This window comes from Bos indicus x Bos taurus, chromosome 12 (assembly GCF_003369695.1).
Source record: "Bos indicus x Bos taurus breed Angus x Brahman F1 hybrid chromosome 12, Bos_hybrid_MaternalHap_v2.0, whole genome shotgun sequence".
Lineage (NCBI taxonomy): Eukaryota > Metazoa > Chordata > Mammalia > Artiodactyla > Bovidae > Bos > Bos indicus x Bos taurus.
Window position 1 is genome coordinate 70,094,362 of NC_040087.1, and position 21,731 is coordinate 70,116,092.

At 38.2% G+C, this 21,731-nt stretch overlaps 1 protein-coding gene across 1 annotated transcript in view; it reads left to right on the forward strand.

Annotated features, from left to right (window-relative positions):
• The window catches only part of LOC113902483 (multidrug resistance-associated protein 4-like), a 365,222-nt gene that overhangs the window by 287,824 nt on the left and 55,667 nt on the right, over positions 1 to 21,731 (forward strand). The window contains exons 27-28 of the mRNA XM_027557817.1: positions 10,225 to 10,380; positions 18,736 to 18,825. Coding sequence (XP_027413618.1) covers positions 10,225 to 10,380; positions 18,736 to 18,825 — 246 coding nt within the window. The remainder of the gene's footprint in view (positions 1 to 10,224; positions 10,381 to 18,735; positions 18,826 to 21,731) is intronic.

The following is a 21,731-nucleotide window of genomic DNA, read 5'->3' on the forward strand; positions in this document are numbered from 1 at the left end:
TGAATAATACATGGATGAGTGCAACCAGTAACCAAAACATACACACAGGGCAACTCATTGTAAGTAACCAGTTTCCTAGATGTGTTAAATACTTTAGGAACTGCTGTTTAAATCTCTATCTACCTCAGACCCACCTAGTGGACCATAGCCATATTTAATGAATGATACCCTTGTGACTCTGTGTGATGCTATGGACTGCATCCCTCCAGGCTCCTCTGGTCATGGGATTTTCCAGGCAAAAATACTAGAATGGTTTGCCATTTCCTTCTCTAGGGGGTCTTCCCAACCCAGGGATCGAACAGAGGTCTCTTACCTCTACTTGCATTGGCAGGAGGATTCTTTACCACTAGCGCCACCTGGGAAGCCCTTGTGACATGAAAGAATATTAAATTTAATGCCCAAATGATATCCAGGGCCTGGAGGAGGACATGGCAACCTAGTTCAGTATTCTTGCCAGGAAAATCCCCATGTACAGAGGAACCAGGCGGGCTACAGTCCAGAGAGCAGCTTCAGTTAGTCACATGGCAAAAGCTTGCTCCTAAGTATTTCCAGTTTCAGTGTAGGTTGGGAAAATAGTAATTGTACCTCATGATGCAATCCTGTCCTTAAAATCACCATAGGTGATGTTTGCTTACTAGCAGTTAAGTATGTCCATCAGATTTCTCATCATAAACATAATTCTGTCAATTTGCTCCTGTCTTAAATTTTGCCCAAAGACATCAAATATGAATTATCTATATCTTAGGGACATAACATATTTGTATTCTTCTACCTTAAAATTCTCAAATCATAGGACTATCTGAGCTTCTAAAATGTTTGAGGGATGATTGAATCTGGAGACTAAGTTAATAACTTCAGTTACTTGACTTTTGATTTGTGTCATGGTCCACTCACAGTATCACCATTAGTTTCATTTCTGTGTTTAAAGATTATAACAGGCAGCATGTTCATGAGGTGATTTCACACCACCTGTGTACATCCTCAGGTTTCCTCTCCTGCTCACTTGTCCCAGGCCCCGTCACTCCTGGATACCCTTTTGTGTTGGATTTGATTGACTGAGGTTGCTGGGAGTGAGCCAGACCAGCAGAAATTGGGCTTTATTCTCTCCCTCATTTCCTCTGCTGTCCCAATTCCTGGAAGTTAGGGTAAATGGGAAAAATTAATAGGTATTATGCTGGTTTCTAATTTATAGAAGAAATAGCAAGCAAAAAATGAGGTAAATAGCACCTTAGGCTTCCTGCGTAGATATTGAACCTGGGTTGAGTTTTTCATTTAGATGATTTGATGGTTTATTTATAATTTTAGAGAGTCCTAGGCTATTTTAAAGCATTTTTCAGCTCTAGAGGTAGATTGATATTGGTTTGTTATATTTTTTTCTTGCTCAGAGTTATTACTTAGATAATACATTTTAATAGATGCTTACTAGACCTTGATATAATGTACAAATATGTTAGTTTCCTACATTTTCTCCTTGTTTTTTTCCTCAGCAACTCCTCTCCCCACTCCCAAATTGTCCCACTTTCTTTACCAGCTTCCTAATTCCTCATGACTCAGACTGTGGTGCCACGGTCAACAGCACCTGCATCTCCTGGAGCTTCTTAGAGATGAAGAATCCCATTCTCGTCCAGACTTCTTGACTCAGCATCAAATTTGAACAAGACCTCCTAGTAAAGTCCTTTCTCTCCCATAGACAGTGTTTGATGACTCATAACCCATAATTTCCATGAAACATTCTTTGACAGTTTGAAATTGAGCTCATGAATCACCCAAACCCCTCTTGTGTCTGAGCATGAGACTCTAGAAAGTTCTGTATCACCTACCACCCTACAGATTCATATTTATATTCTGCAAATCATGCCTTTACATTATAATCTAAGACTGTGTGATTCCACTGCATTTCTTTGCATCTTTTCAGTGAGTCTGTCTTCATTACAGGCAGTTTTCATCCTGCTCCAGCCTTCCGCACACCAGCCTCCTGCAGGGACTGGAGGGATTTCCCACAGGCTCAGTCCTGCCTGGACCTAGAATCAGAGACAGCCCTGCACAGCAGTGTATGTGCAGCTCTTTCACCACCTAATGGGATCAAAAATGAGTCTTGCTGCCCTAAGCAGTGCCTGCGGTCTGTTTGGCCTGTTTCCTGGGAAACCTTATGTCCCACTTAGCTGCAGGGTTCTCCCCCAGCCCATCTGTAGGTGCTGGTTTTTCATGCTTACAGCCTGCCCACCTGATCTCAGTCATTCTCTTTGTTCAGAGATTTTGTCCTTCTTGTCCCACCCACTACTTTATAGTCACCCGTATCCATAACTTGCTTAAACTCTCTGGCCATAGGGTCTCCATGTTAGGTCTGTTCCTTTAACTGTAGCTACACCTCTCCCCACTTTCTCTGTTCTAGTTAGCCAGAGGGACATAATAGGGAGTCATGCCAACCAGGTGATAAAGAGGCCATCAGCAGAATGGAAAAGAACTTGACATATGTGGAATGAGTCCCATCCTTGCACTTAAAAACTTTATTATTTCAGGTGGACTAGTTAATCTAACTAAGCTTTGATCGTCTCTTTTGCAAAATGGAGGTGACAGGACCTAATCTCTAAGGTAGTTGTACAACTTAAACAACATAACATACATAAAACACCCAGCATGGAGATCAGCATGCAGTACATGCTTGGACAAAGATAGCTGTCATTTTCATAAGGTGTAAAATGACCATAACCACTTATGCTTTGTTTACTTATAAACTATCTCATGAAAATGAGCTTAGCCATTTGCAATTGTATTTATGGCTATAGAATCCTTATGCTGTGTCTGTTTCTCTGTCCAGCTTATCACATTCCTAGACAATATAGTAATAGATCTTTCATACATTTCTCCAGCCTGAGTTAAAAACTTCAGCTCCCTACAGAAGCCTCTTTTGCACAGGACACCATAGGTAATACAAAGGCAAATCCAATGCAGATCCTACTGTCAACATATACAGTCCAGTTGAAGAATAAGAAAAAGGCTGTATTAACTTTGTAAGAACTTTTATGGAAGTTTATTAAAAGATGGTATAACATCTGTTAGGGTTTAAACAAACCCCCATGAGGGGAGAAGTACAGAATTTCCAAGGAATTACACAGGTAAGAGAGGCTTTAGTGACTTGTGGTTAGAATTTTAGCAGGTGGAAATGTATATGAAAGTCATTCCAGTAAGTGGGACATAAGCAAAACATGATGCTCTGATTCTGTGAATGAAGACTTAGGCACCTAGTATTCAGTTAAGTGAACTATCAGATGTATAACACACTTTCATGTCCAACTCCACAACTACCTAGTGACCCCAAGGAAACTGACTCATAGACGTGAAGAATGGAGAGGTCAGATATCCTGGGGTGGAGCAATGGGCACAGAACCGGCCTTCGTGAGGTTAATCTGAGAAGTGAGAGCATGTGCACCAGAGTGGGCAGATGTGAGAGGCAGGGAGACAGGAACTCTTGTGCCTCCAGGAAGATGTCCTGGGAATGTGATACCACATTTTGAAATCAAACTGATGTAAATTAAAACTAAGTTATAACACATGGGTTTGTGAATGTGCAGGGAAACAGCTGAAAGTAGAAATTGCTATCATATTTCTGGAGGTAGTTTGGCAGTACTTGAGAGTCTACTTTAAAAATGTTCATACCTGTTTCTTGGCAATTCCACATATGAGAACTTAAGAAAATAATGACAGTTGTTTGCAAAGATTTGGCTTCAAGGATATTTAACACACAGTTATTTATAATAGCAAAATATTAGAGACTGCCTAAATATTCACCAATAGGGGGTTTATTAAATAAATTATCACACATACTATAATATTATATAGTCATTAAAATAAATATTTTTAGTGAATATTAAATGAAAACAAATTGCAATATGTTCATATCTCTTTTTTTAATGAGTTTTTGTCTTCAACATACACACACATAGACACACAGACATCCAGAAAGAAAATACATCAGTATCTTAGGAATGGATTTATTGGCGTGCAGGGGTGATGACTAGTATTTATTTACTTTCTAGATTTATTTGCATTGATTATGATTAACAAAAAGATTTGTTTGGTTTTTTAAAAGCTAACACAGCCTGTTACTCACATAATGATTATGGTCATTAAAATAAGGGATTGAGTCATGAAACATTGCAGGTATAGAATCTGTAGGCCTTGGTACCATGCTGGAATCAGGGAAAACTGGAAATAAAGTGGACAGTTGAGCCTGGGAAAGAAGTAATGAGATTAAAGTAGGAAAGTCAGAAGAAGTGGCTGTTTTGTGGGGGCATTTGATGTTAATCATGTGGAGTTCAATGTATCAGTATGGAAATAGATCCGGGGGCAGATGTCAACAAGTTGGTGTGGTTGCCAGAGACCAAACCTGGCCTGGTTGGAAAAACAAAAAGGAGCAGTTGTAAAGCTGAGGTAAGACTGTTTCCAAGTACCTTTGGATTTAGGAATGTAAAATTACCGATATTGGTGACATTCCCCACAGGCACTTAGCAAAACCCTTTGGTGACCTGGTAAAGACTTCCAGACATAGCTTTGAAAACTGAACGGTAGAAATAGCCCAGGCCAGATTTTCTTTGAGTTGCCTTTTTCTTACTCTTCTTTTTGGAGTTTGTAGTTTATAGTCCTGCTCACACACATTCTTACAACACAGTTCTCACCTATGTCCCGATATGTTTTGATTCACATATGAGAACACCCAGAAATACAGGGATACCTGGTTTTATTGTGCTTGACTGATACTGCATTTTTTGCAAATTGAACGTTTGTGGCAACCCTGCCTCAAACTTGTGGATAAGTACCATTTTCCCTACAGAATTTGCTAATTTCATGTCTTTCGGTCACATTTTGATAATTCTCCCAATATTTCAAACTTATTATATTATTATATTTGTTATGATCTGTGATCAATGATCTTTTATGTTGCTGCTATAATTTGCCAGAGGCTCAGTTGATAGTTAGCATTTTTAAACAATAAAGTTTTTTTAAATTAAGATACTAATACTGTTTTTTAAGATGTAACACTATTCTCACATGACAGAATATAGTATAGCATACCATGACTGAGTGACTGAACTGAACTGAACTGAACTTTTATATAGATGGGAAAACTAAAAAAGTGTGACTTGTTTTATTGCAATACTTATGTTATTGCAGTGGTCTGGAACTGAACCTGCCATGTTGCCCAGATCAGCCTGTACAGAGAATATATGAGCTATTCATGTATGCAGAAGAACCTACCTATATGCAGAAAATGACCCATCAGTGTTAAAAAAATTAAGATAGAAAATTGGCTACAAAGATAAATCAACTAAAGCTACTTTTCTTACATGTAATCTCTCTAAAGATAAATTCCTTTTTGAAGTGCCATTATTGATCTTATAGGTTAAGCTTTGGAATTTTGAAGGTATTCAAATGAGAAAATATGTAAGGTTCCCAGAATATAATCAGTACTCAGAAAGATTTAATTCTTCTCTGTTTAAAGCTGTGAATTTTCAATACTGGATGCTTGGGGCTGGTGCACTGGGACAACCCAGAGGGTTGGTACAGGGAGGGAGGAGGGAGGAGTGTTCAGGATGGGGAACACGTGTATACCTGTGGTGGATTCATGTTGATATATGGCAAAACCAATACAATATTGTAAAGTTAAAAAATAAAATAAAAAAATAAAAATTTACTAACTGAATTAATTTACAAATGATTGAAAGCATGTCTTATGCACATCATCAATTCAAATTCCTAAATAGAGAGAAAATCATCTTTTGAGAAGCTCTCACTAAGGAATCTGCAGTTATGCAAGCTCATTGCTATAAAAAAGCCAGTTTCTGCATACCTGCTTTTATTTATTTTTATTGAAGTATAGTTGATTTACAATGTTGTATTACTTTCAGGTGTATAGCAAGGGGATTCAGATGTATAGATTCTTTTTCCATATAGATTATTACAAAATACTGAGTATAGTTTCTTATGCTATATGGTGAAGTGAAGTTGCTCAGTCATGTCCTACTCTTTGTGACTCCATGAACTGTAGCCCACCAGGCTCCTCCATCCGTGGGATTTTTCCAGGCAAGGGTACTGGAGTGGGTTGCCATTTCCTTCTCCAGGGGATCCTCCCGACACAGGGATTGAATCCGGGTCTCCCACATTGTAGCCAGATGCTTTACCATCTGAACCACCAGGGAAGCTATAGGGTAGGACCTTTTTATTTTATATATGGTAATGTGTATGCGCTATGCTATATTTAGTCACTCAGTTGTGTCTGACTCTGAGACCCCATGATCTGTAGCCCGCTAGGCTCCTCTGTCCATGGGGATTCTCCAGGCAGGAATACTAGAGTGGGTTTCCATGCCTTCCTCCAGAAGAAGTGTGTATATGTTACTCCAAAATTCCTAATTTATTCCCCACCACTTTCCCCTTTGGTAACCATAAATTTGTTTTCTATGTCTGTGAGTCTCTTTCTGTTTTGTAAATAAGTTCATTTGTATCATTTTTTTAAGATTCCACATGTAAGTGATAACATGATATTTTCTTTGCCTTTGTCTGATTTACTTCACTTACTATAATCTCTTGGTCCATCCATGTTGCTGCAAATGGTAACATTTCATGACTTTTTATGGCTGAGTAGTATTCCCTTTGGAGAAGGAAATGGCAACCCACCCCAGTGTTCTTGCCTAGAGAATCCCAGGGATGGGGGAGCCTGGTGGGCTGCCGTCTATGGGGTCGCACAGAGTCGGACACGACTGAAGCGACTTAGCAGCAGTAGCAGTATTCCCTTTATATATGTATCACATCTTCTTTATCGATTCCTCTGTTAATGGACATTTAGTTTGCTCCCATGTCTAGGCTACTTTATATTGTGCTCTGCATGCATGTTTATAGCACACAGTGAAAAGCCAACTTTTATAATACAGTTTCATTCCTAACCAGCATTTTACCTGCATTATTGTGATTCTTTGATCTTATTTTTAATGTACTAATTTCTTTATGCCTTGGTTTTAAATAACCAGACTGATACTTGACATATATCTTTCCAAGGCTTAACTATAAGTATTAATTGGTTTGTAAAATGCCTTTTGAACTGTTCAGATGAGAGGTTCCATATAAATAGCAAATGTTGTTTGTGTTGTTGTTGATTTTATTATATGTGTTTTGCGTACTGGCTACTGTTTCAAGACACTGAGATGAGTATTTTGCAATTTTAAAATGATTCCTTTCAAGACAGAACATAACCAAGGCATTTAATACGTTGAAGTGATTTAGTTTCTCTATCAGAGAATATATGTGTGCTCAGTCGCTCAGTCGTTTCTGACTCTTTGCGACGCTATGGACTTTAGCCTGCCATTCTCCTGTGTCCATGGGATTCTCCAGGCAAGAATACTGGAATGGGTTGCCATTACCTACTCCAGGGAATTTTTCCAACCTAGGGATTGATCCACTTCATCGCTGACATCTCCTGCATTGGCAAGCAGGTTCTTTACCACCAGCACTACCTGGGAAGCCCAGAGAATAAGCCCTTTTAAATAATAGAACTCTGGGAAAATGTATACATATGTATATGTAACAGTTCTGATTTGATTTGTTGATATCTCTATGAAATTATCCACAAAATTCTCAAGGTTCAAGATATGCAGACAGTAGAAATAAAAACTAAAGATTTATTTCTTATGGAACTTCTGATTTTTTGTTGCTAGTAGATTGATTCTGTTATTTTTATTTTTTTTAAATTTTATTTTATTTTTAAACTTTACAATATTGTATTAGTTTTGCCAAATATCGAAATGAATCAGCCACAGGTATACCCGCATTCCCCATCCTGAACCCTCCTCCCTCCTCCCTCCCCTCCCCTCCCTCTGGGTCGTCCCAGTGCACCAGCCCCAAGCATCCAGTACCGTGCATCGAACCTGGACTGGCGACTCATTTCATACATGATATTATACATATTTCAATGCTATTCTCCCAAATCTCCCCACCCTCTCCCTCTCCCACAGAGTCCATAAGACTGATCTATACATCTGTGTCTCTTTTGCTGTCTCGCATACAGGGTTATTGTTACCATCTTTCTAAATTCCATATATATGCATTAGTATACTGTATTGGTGTTTTTCTTTCTGGCTTACTTCACTCTGTATAATAGGCTCCGGTTTCATCCATCTCATTAGAACTGATTCAAATGTATTCTTTTTAATGGCTGAGTAATACTCCATTGTGTATATGTACCACAGCTTTCTTATCCATTCATCTGCTGATGGGCATCTAGGTTGCTTCCATGTCCTGGCTATTATAAACAGTGCTGCAATGAACATTGGGGTACACATGTCTCTTTCAATTCTGGTTTCCTCAGTGTGTATGCCCACCAGTGGGATTGCTGGATCATAAGGCAGTTCTATTTCCAGTTTTTTAAGGAATCTCCACACTGTTCTCCATAGTGGCTGTACTAGTTTGCATTCCCACCAACAGTGTAAGAGAGTTCCCTTTTCTCCACACCCTCTCCAGCACTTATTACTTGTAGACTTTTGGATTGCAGCCATGCTGACTGGTGTGAAATGGTACCTCATAGTGGTTTTGATTTGCATTTCTCTGATAATGAGTGATGTTGAGCATCTTTTCATGTGTTTGTTAGCCATCTGTATCTCTTCTTTGGAGAAATGTCTATTTAGTTCTTTGGCCCATTTTTTGATTGGGTCATTTATTTTTCTGGAGTTGAGCTGTAGGAGTTGCTTGTATATTTTTGAGATTAGTTGTTTGTCAGTTGCTTCATTTGCTATTATTTTCTCCCATTCTAAAGGCTGCCTTTTCACCTTGCTAATAGTTTCCTTTGTTGTGCAGAAGCTTTTAAGTTTAATTAGGTCCCATTTGTTTATTTTTGCTTTTATTTCCAATATTCTGGGAGGTGGGTCATAGAGGATCCTGCTGTGATGTATGTCAGAGAGTGTTTTGCCTATGTTCTCCTCTAGGAGTTTTATAGTTTCTGGTCTTACGTTTAGATCTTTAATCCATTTTGAGTTTATTTTTGTGTAAGGTGTTAGAAAGTGTTCTAGTTTCATTCTTTTACAAGTGGTTGACCAGTTTTCCCAGCACCACTTGTTAAAGAGATTGTCTTTAATCCATTGTATATTCTTGCCTCCTTTGTCAAAGATAAGGTATCCATATGTGTGTGGATTTATCTCTGGGCTTTCTATTTTGTTCCATTGATCAATATTTCTGTCTTTGTGCCAGTACCATACTGTCTTGATAACTGTAGCTTTGTAGTAGAGCCTGAAGTCAGGTAGGTTGATTCCTCCAGTTCCATTTTTCTTTCTCAAGATCACTTTGGCTATTCGAGGTTTTTTGTATTTCCATACAAATTGTGAAATTGTTTGTTCTAGCTCTGTGAAGAATACTGTTGGTAGCTTGATAGGGATTGCATTGAATCTATAAGTTGCTTTGGGTAGTATACTCATTTTCACTATATTGATTCTTCCAATCCATGAACATGGTATATTTCTCCATCTATTAGTGTCCTCTTTGATTTCTTTCACCAGTGTTTTATAGTTTTCTATATATAGGTCTTTAGTTTCTTTAGGTAGATATATTCCTAAGTATTTTATTCTTTTTGTTGCAATGGTGAATGGAATTGTTTCCTTAATTTCTCTATTTTCTCATTATTAGTGTATAGGAATGCAAGGGATTTCTGTGTGTTGATTTTATATCCGGCAACTTTACTATAATCATTGATTAGTTCTAGTAATTTTCTGGTGGAGTCTTTAGGGTTTTCTATGTAAAGGATCATGTCATCTGCAAACAGTGAGAGTTTTACTTCTTCTTTTCCAATTTGGATTCCTTTTATTTCTTTTTCTGCTCTGATTGCTGTGGTCAAAACTTCCAAAACTATGTAGAATGATTCTGTTATTTTTAACTCTTCTTTGGACCAGGGGATCTCAACCCGAAGACATTTGTCAATGTCTGACATTTTTGGTTGACAGTTTAGGGGTGCTTCTGGCCTCTAATGGGTAGAGTCCATGGCTACTGCTAAACATCCTACAATACACAGGACAGCCTCCCACCCCATAACAATGAAGTATTTAAACAAAAATGTCAATAGTGCCATGGTTGAAAAATGTATAGACTATATTCAATATAGAGCTTTTAAAGTTCAACTTCAAGCACCAGGGTTTCTCCCAGGTTTGTTGCATGTTGTTAGTTCTTAATCCCTTCTGGATCTCTTCACAGGTTGGCATCGTGGGAAGAACAGGAGCTGGAAAAAGTTCTTTCATTGCTGCCCTCTTTAGATTGTCAGAGCCTGAAGGTAGAGTTTGGATTGATAAGATCTTGATAACCGAAATTGGACTTCATGATTTAAGGAAGAAAATGTCAATCATACCTCAAGTATGTACATTAGAATATTCTCACATGTTCTTTTAATCCAGTATCTAAGTTTAATTGCTTTTAATTTGATTGATTTTAAAAATGAATGAAACGGTTAATATTCCACCCCCTCCCCACCCCAGTAGAGCATATTTTTAACAGCAGGTATTTTCAACAGATACTTTAATCAGAAACCAGGTTTTGTTGTCTGTTCTTTTGGTTTGTATATATGTGATTTAATAACTTATCCAGATAGATTTCTAGACTCAAAACTTTGCCAGATGCCACAATCTTATCCACTGATAACACACAATTCTGAGAACAATATGATAAATGATTTAGCACTGGAACACAGGTTGTGTCTTACTGATGGAATTTTGCTATGGGAAATAAAGTTAACTTTTTAAAGATGATTATCTCAAAATGGATTAAAGATCTAAACGTAAGACCAAAAACTATAAAACTCCTAGAGGAAAACATAGGCAAAACACTCTCCCACATACATCACAGCAGGATCCTCTATGACCCACCTCCCAGAATATTGGAAATAAAAGCAAAAATAAACAAATGGGACCTAATTAAACTTAAAAGCTTCTGCACAACAAAGGAAACTATAAGCAAGGTGAAAAGACAGCCTTCAGAATGGGAGAAAATAATAGCAAATGAAGCAACTGACAACTAATTTCAAAAATATACAAGCAACTCCTACAGCTCAATTCCAGAAAAATAAATGACTCAATCTAAAAATGGGCCAAAGAACTAAATAGACATTTCTCCAAAGAAGACATACAGATGGCTAACAAACACATGAAAAGGTGCTCAACATCACTCATTATCAGAGAAATGCAAATCAAAACCACAGTGGGACACTATTTCACGCCAGTCAGAATGGCTGCTATCCAGAAGTCTACAAGCAATAAATGCTGGAGAGTATGTGGAGAAAAGGGAACCCTCCTACAATGTTGGTGGGAATGAATGCAAACTAGTACAGCCACTATGGAGAACAGTGTGGAGATTCCTTTAAAAACTGGAAATAGAAGAACTGCCTTATGACCCAGCAATCCCACTGCTGGGCATACACACTGAGGAAACCAGAATTGAAAGAGACACGTGTACCCCAATGTTCATCACAGCACTGTTTATAATAGCCAGGACTTGGAAACAACCTAGATGTCCATCAGTAGATGAATGGAAAAGAAAGCGGGGGTACATATACACAATGGAGTATTACTCAGCCATTAAAAAGAATACATTTGAATTAGTTCTAATGAGGTGGATGAAACTGGAGCCTATTATACAGAGTGAAGCAAGCCAGAAAGAAAAACACCAATACAGTATACTAACGCATATATATGGAATTTAGAAAGATGGTAACAATAACCCTGTATGCAAGACAGCAAAAGAGACACAGATGTATAGAACAGTCTTTTGGACTCTGTGAGAGAGGGAGAGGGTGGGGTCATTTGGGAGAATGGCATTGAAACATGTATAATATCATATAAGAAATGAATCACCATTCCAGGTTCAGTGCAGGATACAGGATGCTTGGGGCTGGTACACTGGGATGACCCAGAGGTATGATATGGGGAGGGATTGGGAGGGGGGTTCAGGATGGGGAACATGTGTATACCCATGGCGGATTCATGTTGATGTAGGTCAAAACCAATACAATATTGTAATTAGCCTCCAATTAAAATAAATTTAAATTAAAAATAAATAAATAAAGGTGATTATCTCCCTGCAGGGCTTTTTGTGAAACTGTGGGGCTTTAAGAATTACAGAGTGTGTGGATGCTTTGGGGAGACTTTAATAAATGAATGATTAATAAAAGATTTTAATGAGGCAAGCAAATCATTTCAGCATTCTTGCATTGAGAACCCAATGAACAGTATGAAAAGGCAAAAAGATATGACACTGAAAGATGAACCCCTCAGGTCAGTAGATTTCCAATATGCTACTGCAGAAGAGTGGAAGAATAGCTCCAGAAGGAATAAAGAGGCTGAACCAAAGTGGAAGCAACACCCAGTTGTGGATGTGTCTGGTGGTAAAAGTAAAGTCTGATGCTGTAAAGAACAGTATTGCATAGGAACCTGGAATGTTAGGTTCATGAATCAAGGTAAATTGGAAGTGGTCAAACAGGAGATGGCAAGAGTGAACATCAACATTTTAGAAATCAGTGAACTAAAATGGATGGGAATAGGTGAATTTAATTCAGATGAACATTATATCTACTGCTGTGGGCAAGAATCTCTTAGAAGACATGGAGTAGCCTTCATAATCAACAGAAGAGTCTGAAATGCAGTACTTGGTTGCAATCTCAAAAATGACAGAATGTTCTTGGTTTGTTTCCAAGGCAAACCATTCTACATCACAGTAATCCAAGTCTATGCCCTAATCACTAATGCTGAAGAAGGTGAAGCTGAATGGTTCTATGAAGACCTACAAGACTTTCTAGAACTAACACCAAAAAAAAAAAAAAAAAAGTCCTTTTCATCAAAATCATTGCAGATGGTGGCTGCAGCCATGAAATTAAAAGACACTTGCTCCTTGGAAGAAAAACTATGACAAACCAAGACAGCATATTAAAAAGCAGAGACATCACTTTGCTGACAAAGGTCTGTATAGACAAAGTTATGGTTTTTCTAGTAGTCATGCACAGATATGAGAGTTGAACCGTAAAGAAGGATGAGTACTGAAGATTTGATGCTTTCAAACTGTGGTGCTGGAGAAGATGCTTGAGAGTCTCTTCAACAACAAGATCAAGCCAATCAATCTTAAAGGAAATCAACTCTGAATATTCATTGGAAGGACCGATGCCAAAATTGAAGCACCAATACTTTGGCCATTTGATATGAAGAACTGACTCTTTAGAAAAGACTTTGATGCTGGGAAAGATTGCAGGAAGGAGGAAAAGGGGTGACAGAGGATGAGATGGTTGGATGGCATCATTGACCCAGTGGACATGAGTTTGAGCAAACTCTGGGAGATAGTGAAGATAGTGAAAGCCTGGCGTGCTGCAGTCTATGGGATCGCAAAGAGTCAGACACAACTTAGTGACTGAACAACAACAGCAACAAGCAGGCAAGCAGTAAAGAATAGTGAAGAAGAATATGGGATATGGTATTCCATCTCTGTGCACCTCAATTTTCTCTCCCTTACAAGGCAGCTAACAAGTACCAACTCCTTGAACTATTGTGAGGACTTAATAGGTCTGTGTATGGAATGCTTCATATAAAACCAGTATCTGGCTGCTGTGATCATGGAAAGTTGAATTGACCATTTCTTCTTGGTCTCTGATTCTGTTTTCCTTTGTTCTGCTTCTTAAAGAAGTATAATTTTGAGGAAATATCTTGGCAATTCTCTAGAATGTAACAAAAGTAAATAAGTATAGATCAAAACAGGATGATATTTCTAGTGCTATGTCCTTCACTTGAACAGTATCAGTTTAGAAACAAGTTTATTTACTTATGTGTCATGGACTAATAAATGTCAGAAGATACTAAAAATCTTAGCCCTCCCCAGCCAAGAGTCCTTTCTCTTCACAACATCTTGCTGACTACAGAGATGGAGAAAGTCTGTTGACTTGATTACTTAAAGTTACTTGTCTGAGTGCAAAAAGCTTATATCCCCCTTCCCCAAAGGAGTAGGAAGCAGTGATGCTTGTACCTCAACACCCTGATTTAGGGAACCTAGGAAGCTGAGAGGAGATTCTGCAGAGGGGGAGCCCAAGGCTGTTTCTTTGAGTTGTCCCGCTCAGGTGAGCCAGGCCCACACCATCTTCCCTGGCTCCCTGCTCCCTGTGATCCTGGGAGCAGCAGTGAGCTTCTGGGATCATCTCTCTCTCTCTCTCTCTCTCTCTCTCTCTGTCTCTCTCCCCTCTAGGCTCATCCCTATCACTGTTGACCTTACCATGAGCAAGTCAGAATGGGGGGAGATGTGATAGCACCAAGGGCCTGCATAGGAGCTAGAGGCAGGGAAATGGTGTCAATAGAGCATCAATCCTGGAGTCATGGGGGGTAGCCGGAAGGTTTCAGAAACAAATACTATATTCTTAAGAAAGTACTCCTCAATTTGTGTTCAAAATTTCAGGAATAAGTAAAAACTGAAAGCACTTCCTAGATACTTTCCTTAAACAAAAGGGGGCTGAAGTGTATGCATCCTTTATGCTCATGATGTGAAGTAGTTATGTTCCCCAGAAAGAACACCGTGGAGTGATTACATTCAAGTAGTAGCTGCTTATCTAAAAGAACCTAAAAAATGGATTTCAAAACTTCTTTGGATGACACTGCACCTAGAGACCCTTATGCTGTTGGCACAAAGAAAAAATTTTTTTAATTTTGTTTTTATTTTTATTTTTTTACTTTATAATATTGTATTGGTTTTGCCATACATGGAAGCAACCTAGATGTCCATCAGCAGATGAATGGATAAGAAAGCTGGGGTACATATACACAATGGATTATTACTCAGCCATTAAAAAGAATATATTTGAATTAGTTCTAATGAGGTTGAAGAGTTGAAGAGAGATTCCTTGCAAATTGAGTGTTTATGATTACAGACCAAGGGTTGGCACAGATCAGCACAGATCTGTTTATTATTAAACATTCATTTTTATATGTTATAGATTTTTGAAATATCAAGGCAAAAGTTAGGTATTTTTTTTAAATAGCCCACTCTGCTCTTTTGATATTTCTATTTCCTGAGTTTTCTCCAGTAGGTTAAAAGAGGTAAATCAGAGCTGTCTCTCTCTAAGACATCCCAAATTACCTGGCTTTCTTTCCCCTTTTTTCCTCATTGAGAACAAAACTCAGAACATGTGGATGTTCTATTACTAGACTCTAGACCAATGCAGTCAGAAGTCTTTGTTAAATCCCTTTGAACTGCTCCCTGGAGCTACCAAAAGAGAACTTTACAGGACTTATATTCATTTCTTTTGCTGGCAAACAATACTCTTTCTTCTGAATATGGATGATGATCAGTTCATTTAGAACTGCAGTTAAGTTCTACTGCAGATGTTTATTCTAGCTGCTGCTAAGTCTCTTCAGTTGTGTCTGACTCTTTGTGACCCCATGGACTGTAGTCTGCCAGGCTCCTCTGCCCATGGGATTCTCCAGGCAAGAATACTGGAGTGCCATTTCCTCCTCCAAGGGATCTTCCTGAGCCAGGGATTAAATTTGTTTAGAGGCTACAGGATTACAAAAAAAAAAAAAAAAAAGAAGAAGAAGCAAACTAAGATTTTAAAACAACTCTGGGTCCTTATTCTTGAAACAGGGAGATGAGCTGCACCTTAAAGGTTCTCAGATTAGAAATGAGGACAGAGCTTTTAGGACTCAAGGGAGCAGCAGCTATAGTTACGCTTCATAAACATTAGTGGAGGGCAGTTTCCTGGTTTGGGACTGAAATCATTAAAACTGTTGTTCCGTATCTGCCCCATTTGTAACCACTTGTATGATTTTTGTCTGGGTCCCAGGCTGTTTTAAGCATCAGATTAGTGGGCAGGGCTTCTTTGTAAGATAATGAGAGTCTTATCTTCCAGGAGCATATAAAAAGGTCCAGTAAGACTGAGGTTTTCAGGCTTGCAGTTGTGTTGAGGGATTATTAATTTGCTACACTAAATGCTCTGATTCAGAGTGGCCATTTTTGTGTCACATGTCTAATATGAACTTACAGTAGTAAGAAGGGAAAAATTACTACTAAATATGGTATGAAGAGTTACATTTAAAAACTATCAACTTTATACCATGATGAAAAACAGGTTTGAAGCTAGTACTCCATTTAAAACGCTATATTGATGAAGAGCATTTGTTTCCCTGATTCTGCTGTGCCAGCTAACTCTTATTGTTGTTGTTCAGTTGTTATGTGCAACACTTTGCAACGTCATGGACTGTAGCACACCAGGCTCCTTTAACTGTTTAATTCTTATTAAATGAGACTTAATTGTGTACCTTCAGAAAGAATATACTTAGGCCAACAAATTTAGTGTATATATAAGCATTTTTTATGTTCTACTGTAAATCTCTACACTGAAGTGTTCTGCCTGTACACATCTTTATAATGATTATTTATAAGTTTATTTACTTCATTGCCTAGAGGTACTGTGGTACCTGATACTGTAATAATAATATCTGTTTTTATTACTTTGATCCTTATCTGCCCTTGCATATGTGTCTCCTGTGAGTACTTTTACAGTCAGTTCCACAATTCATGTTTTAATAGATAATTCTTTTTATTCAATAAGCTTTGATGAAAATTTTACTGATTTTGAGATATATATTTGGCATGTAGAACAAAGGGAAATACTCTTATTTACTAAACTCTGTTCTTCCATATACTACAGCTAAATGAGCATGCATAATCTCCCCAAATAGCCTTTTAAACTGGCAGTATAGATGTAAGTGGGTGCCCATGTTGCAATGGGAAATGCTTAAATTTAATTTTTAGTTTTAGTTGCTCAGTCTCAGCAAGGAGAGATAAGAAAGCCTTCCTCACTGATCAGTGCAAAGAAATAGAGGAAAACAATAGAATGGGAAAGACTAGAGATCTCTTCAAGAAAATTAGAGATACTGAGGGAACATTTCATGCAAAGATGGGCACAATAAAGGACAGAAATGGTAGGGACCTAACAGAAGCAGAAGATATTAAGAAGAGGTGGCAAGAATACACAGAAGAACTATACAAAAAAGATCTTCATGACACAAATAATCACAATGGTGTGATATCCCACCTAGAGCCAGACATCATGGTGTGAAGTTAAGTGGACCTTAGGAAGCATCATTATGAACGAAGTTAGTGGAGGTGATGGATGGAATTCCAGTTGAGCTATTTCAAATCCTAAAAGATGATGCTGTTAGAGTGCTGCACTCAATATGCCAACAAATTTGGAAAACTCAGCAGTGGCCACAGGACTGGAAAAGGTCAGTTTTCATTCAAATTCAAAGAAAGGCAATGACAAAGAATGTTCATACTACTGCACAATTGCACTCATCTCACATGCTAGCAAAGTAATGCTCAAAATTCTCCAAGTCAGGCTTTGACAGTAAGTAAACTGTGAAATTATAGATGTTCAAGCTGGATTTAGAAAAGGCAGAGGAACCAGAGATCAAGTGCCAGCATCTGTTGGATCATTGAAAAAGCAAAAGAGTTCCAGAAAAACATCTGCTTTATTGACTATGCCAAAACCTTTCATTGTGTGGATCACAACAAACTCTGGAAAATTCTTAAAGAAATGGGAATACCAGACCACCTTACTAGCCTCCAGAGAAATCTGTATGCAGGTCAGGAAGCAACAATTAGAACTGGACATGGAACAACAGATTGGTTCCAAATCAGGAAAGGAGTATGTCAAGGTTATATATTGTCACCCTGCTTATTTAACTTATATGCAGAGTATATCATGAAAAATGCTGGGCTGGATGAAGCACAAGCTGGAATGAAGATTGCCAGGAGAAATATCAATAACCTCAGATATGCAGATGACACCACCCTTAGGGCAGAAAGCAAAGAAGAGCTAAAGCAGCCCTTGATGAAAGTGAAAAAGGAGAGTGAAAAAGTTGGCTTAAAATTCAACATTCAGAAAACTAAGATCATGACATCTGATCCTATCACTTCATGACAAATAGATGGGGAAACAATGGAAACAGTGAGAGACTTTATTTTTGGGGCTCCAGAATCACTGCAGATGGTGATTACAGCCATGAAACTAAAAGACACTTTCTCCTTGAAAGAAAAGCTATGACCAACCTAGACAGCATATTAAAAAGCAGAGACATGACTTTGCCAACAAAGGTCTGTCTAGTCAAAGCTATGGTTTTTCCAGTGATTATGTATAGATGTGAAAGTTGGAGTATAAAGAAATCTGAACATAGAAGAATTGATGCTTTTAAACTGTGGTGTTGTAGATGACTCTTGAGAGTCCCTTGGACTGCAAGGACATCAAACCAGTCCATCCTAAAGGAAATCAGTCCTGGATATTCATTGGAAAGAAGCTGGAACTCCAATACTTTGGCCACCTGATGTGAAGAGTTGACTTATTTGAAAAGACCCTGATGCTGGGAAAGATTGAAGGCAGGAAGAGAAGGGGATGACAGAGGATGAGATGGTTGGATTGCATCACTGACTCGATGGACATGAGTTTGAGTAAGCTCTGGTAGTTGGTGAAGGACAGGGAAGCCTGGTGTTTTGCAGCAGTCCATGAGGTCACAAAGAGTTGGACATGACTGAGTGATTGAACTGAATTGAACTGATTTGCAACCTTACTATTAATGATTGTAGTAAATTTTGCTTTTTTTTTTTTTGCATTTTAAATATGTTCTCTAAAAATTGGAATGAAATGAAAAGAGATTGCAGTAATAACATTCTATATTTTGTTGTATTTAGGACCCTATTGTGTTCACTGGAACAATGAGGAAAAATCTGGATCCCTTTAATAAGCATACAGATGAGGAACTATGGAATGTCTTAGAAGAGGTAATTTATTAAATATGATAAACTTGTTAGCATCAATATCTCATGTGTGTACATTTAAAAGCATTGTAGGTAATTAAGTGAGCTTAACAGTTTAATTGACTTCATTTACCTCCTAGAAGAACATTGATGACATGGATGTACTTAAAATATGTTTATGATGCAACAAGTAAATACGAAAACCAACAGTATAATTCATCATTTCCATTTTACCTTTTTCCCTAGAACCCAAAGCAATTAGATACATTACATTTCTTGCCCTTCTGTTCAGTTCAGTTCAGTTGCTCAGTCGTGTCTGACTCTTTGCAACCCCATGAATCACAGGAGGCCAGGCCTCCCTGTCCATCACCAACTCCTGGAGTTCACTCAAACTCATGTCCATTGAATCAGTGATGCCATCCAGCCATCTCATCCTCTGTCGTCCCCTTCTCCTCCTGCCCCCAATCCCTCCCAGCATCAGGGTCTTTTCAAATGAGTCAACTCTTCGCATGAGGTGGCCAAAGTATTGGAGTTTCAGCTTCAACATCAGTCCTTCCAATGAACACTCAGGACTGATCTCCTTTAGGATGGACTGGTTGGATCTCCTTGCAGTCCAAGGGACTCTCAGGAGTCTTCCCCAACACCACAGTTCAAAAGCATCAATTCTTCGGCACTCAGCTTTCTTCACAGTCCAACTCTCACATCCATACATGACCATTGGAAAAACCATAGCCTTGACTAGATGGATTTTTGTTGGCAAAGTAATATCTCTGCTTTTGAATATGCTATCTAGGTTGGTCATAACTTTCCTTCCAAGGAGTAAGCGTCTTTTAATTTCATGGCTGCAGTCACCATCTGCAGTGATTTTGGAGCCCCAAAAAACAAAGTCTGACACTGTTTCCACTGTTTTCCCATCTATTTCCCATGAAGTGTTGGGGCCAGATGCCATGATCTTAGTTTTCTGAATGTTGAGCTTTAAGCCAACTTTTTCACTTTCCTCTTTTTTGCCCTTAGTAGAACACTAAACCAGGTGGTAAAATTATGTGTTCAAATTCTCCTAGTGACCTAGTGAATTAATTACCTTAATTTGCAACATTTATTTTTATTCCTTTGATCTTAGGAAATATCTACTATATGGCAATATCAGTTGTTTTTCATTGTTAACAGAAAGATAAATGAGATCATGCGAGTAACATGGTATGAAATTTCATAAGAAAGAGTTTATCAAAGGTATATTATACATTTGAAAAGTGATAATTATTTGTTAGCAGCTGCATCATTCAATGCTGCAGAGCATATGCTGGTCACAGAACTCTGGAGCTTTTGCTGAGGCTTTGTACTAAGTTCATTTCTAGAGGATTTTCTATTATTTATGTCATATTTCTCTTTGGCCCACTACTTTGGATCTCCTCGGTCTTGCATGAAAAGGGTTTTGACTGTTAAGGTGCTCTTTTTTTTTTTTAATGTTAATTATTTTTGTGGATTTTTCCCTAATTTTGCAAATTTATTCTAAGGTACTGATGGCAGAAACTCTACCTATACTTCTAAATAATAGGCAGACTTCTAGGCTCTTATAGAAAATACCTAGCCAGGTCTTTTACCTTGAAAAAGTATGTGTTGCACAAATAGGCACTGAATATTTGCTTTCTCTTATTTTAGAGAATTATATCTTTTTTTTTTTTGTCAAAAATACCAGAAAGCAATTGCTCACATTGTTGTTTTGCATCAGTGTTTTTATCTTTTGGTGTCACTCTTCCAGGGATAGCACTCAGATGTGTAGTTCATAGAGGGCCTTTGACTATGAGTCAACAGATTTGGAGGTCTGAGAATTTCCTGCCAGTAATTCTGGTTTCTGAAGGTTGTCAGCACTGGGTCTTTACACACCCACCCTGCTTTCCAGCGATTGTGGTAATTTTATTTTCCTAAATCAGGCTGTTACTTAACCTTATCCTAATTGGAAAACAGTGGGCCTCTGATTCATTTAAGTTTTTAAGTCTTTCTACAGTGAAATTCTAGAAGAAAAGAGGTGGGGAGAACAATAAACCTCTAAGTGTAAATAAAGGTAGGATGATAGACTGTTCTCGTGGTCATAGGATGCATTTACTGGTGAAATTGGGACACTGGTATATCCCTGTTTATTTCTGAGCTTGAGATCTCTCTTCAGAGATTATCAGAAAAATTACTTTAAAAATTTTTTTTAATTAATTTTATTTTATTTTTAAACTTTACATAATTGTATTAGTTTTGCCAAATATCAAAATGAATCCACCACAGGTATACATGTGTTCCCCATCCTGAACCCTCCTCCCTCCTCCCTCCCCATACCATCCCTCTGGGTCGTCCCAGTGCACTAGCCCCAAGCATCCAGTATCGTGCATTGAACCTGGACTGGCATCTCGTTTCATACATGATATTTTACATGTTTCAATGCCATTCTCCCAAATCTTCCCACCCTCTCCCTCTCCCACAAAGTCCATAAGACTGTTCTATACGTCAGTGTCTCTTTTGCTGTCTCATATACAGGGTTATCGTTACCATCTTTCTAAATTCCATATATATGCGTTAGTATACTGTATTGGTGTTTTTCCTTCTGGCTTACTTCACTCTGTATAATAGGCTCCAGTTTCATCCACCTCATTAGAACTGATTCAAATGTATTCTTTTTAATGGCTGAGTAATACTCCATTGTGTATATGTACCACAGCTTTCTTATCCATTCATCTGCTGATGGACATCTAGGTTGCTTCCATGTCCTGGCTATTATAAACAGTGCTGCGATGAACATTGGGGTACACGTGTCTCTTTCCCTTCTGGTTTCCTCAGTGTGTATGCCCAGCAGTGGGATTGCTGGATCATAAGGCAGTTCTATTTCCAGTTTTTTAAGGAATCTCCACACTGTTCTCCATAGTGGCTGTACTAGTTTGCATTCC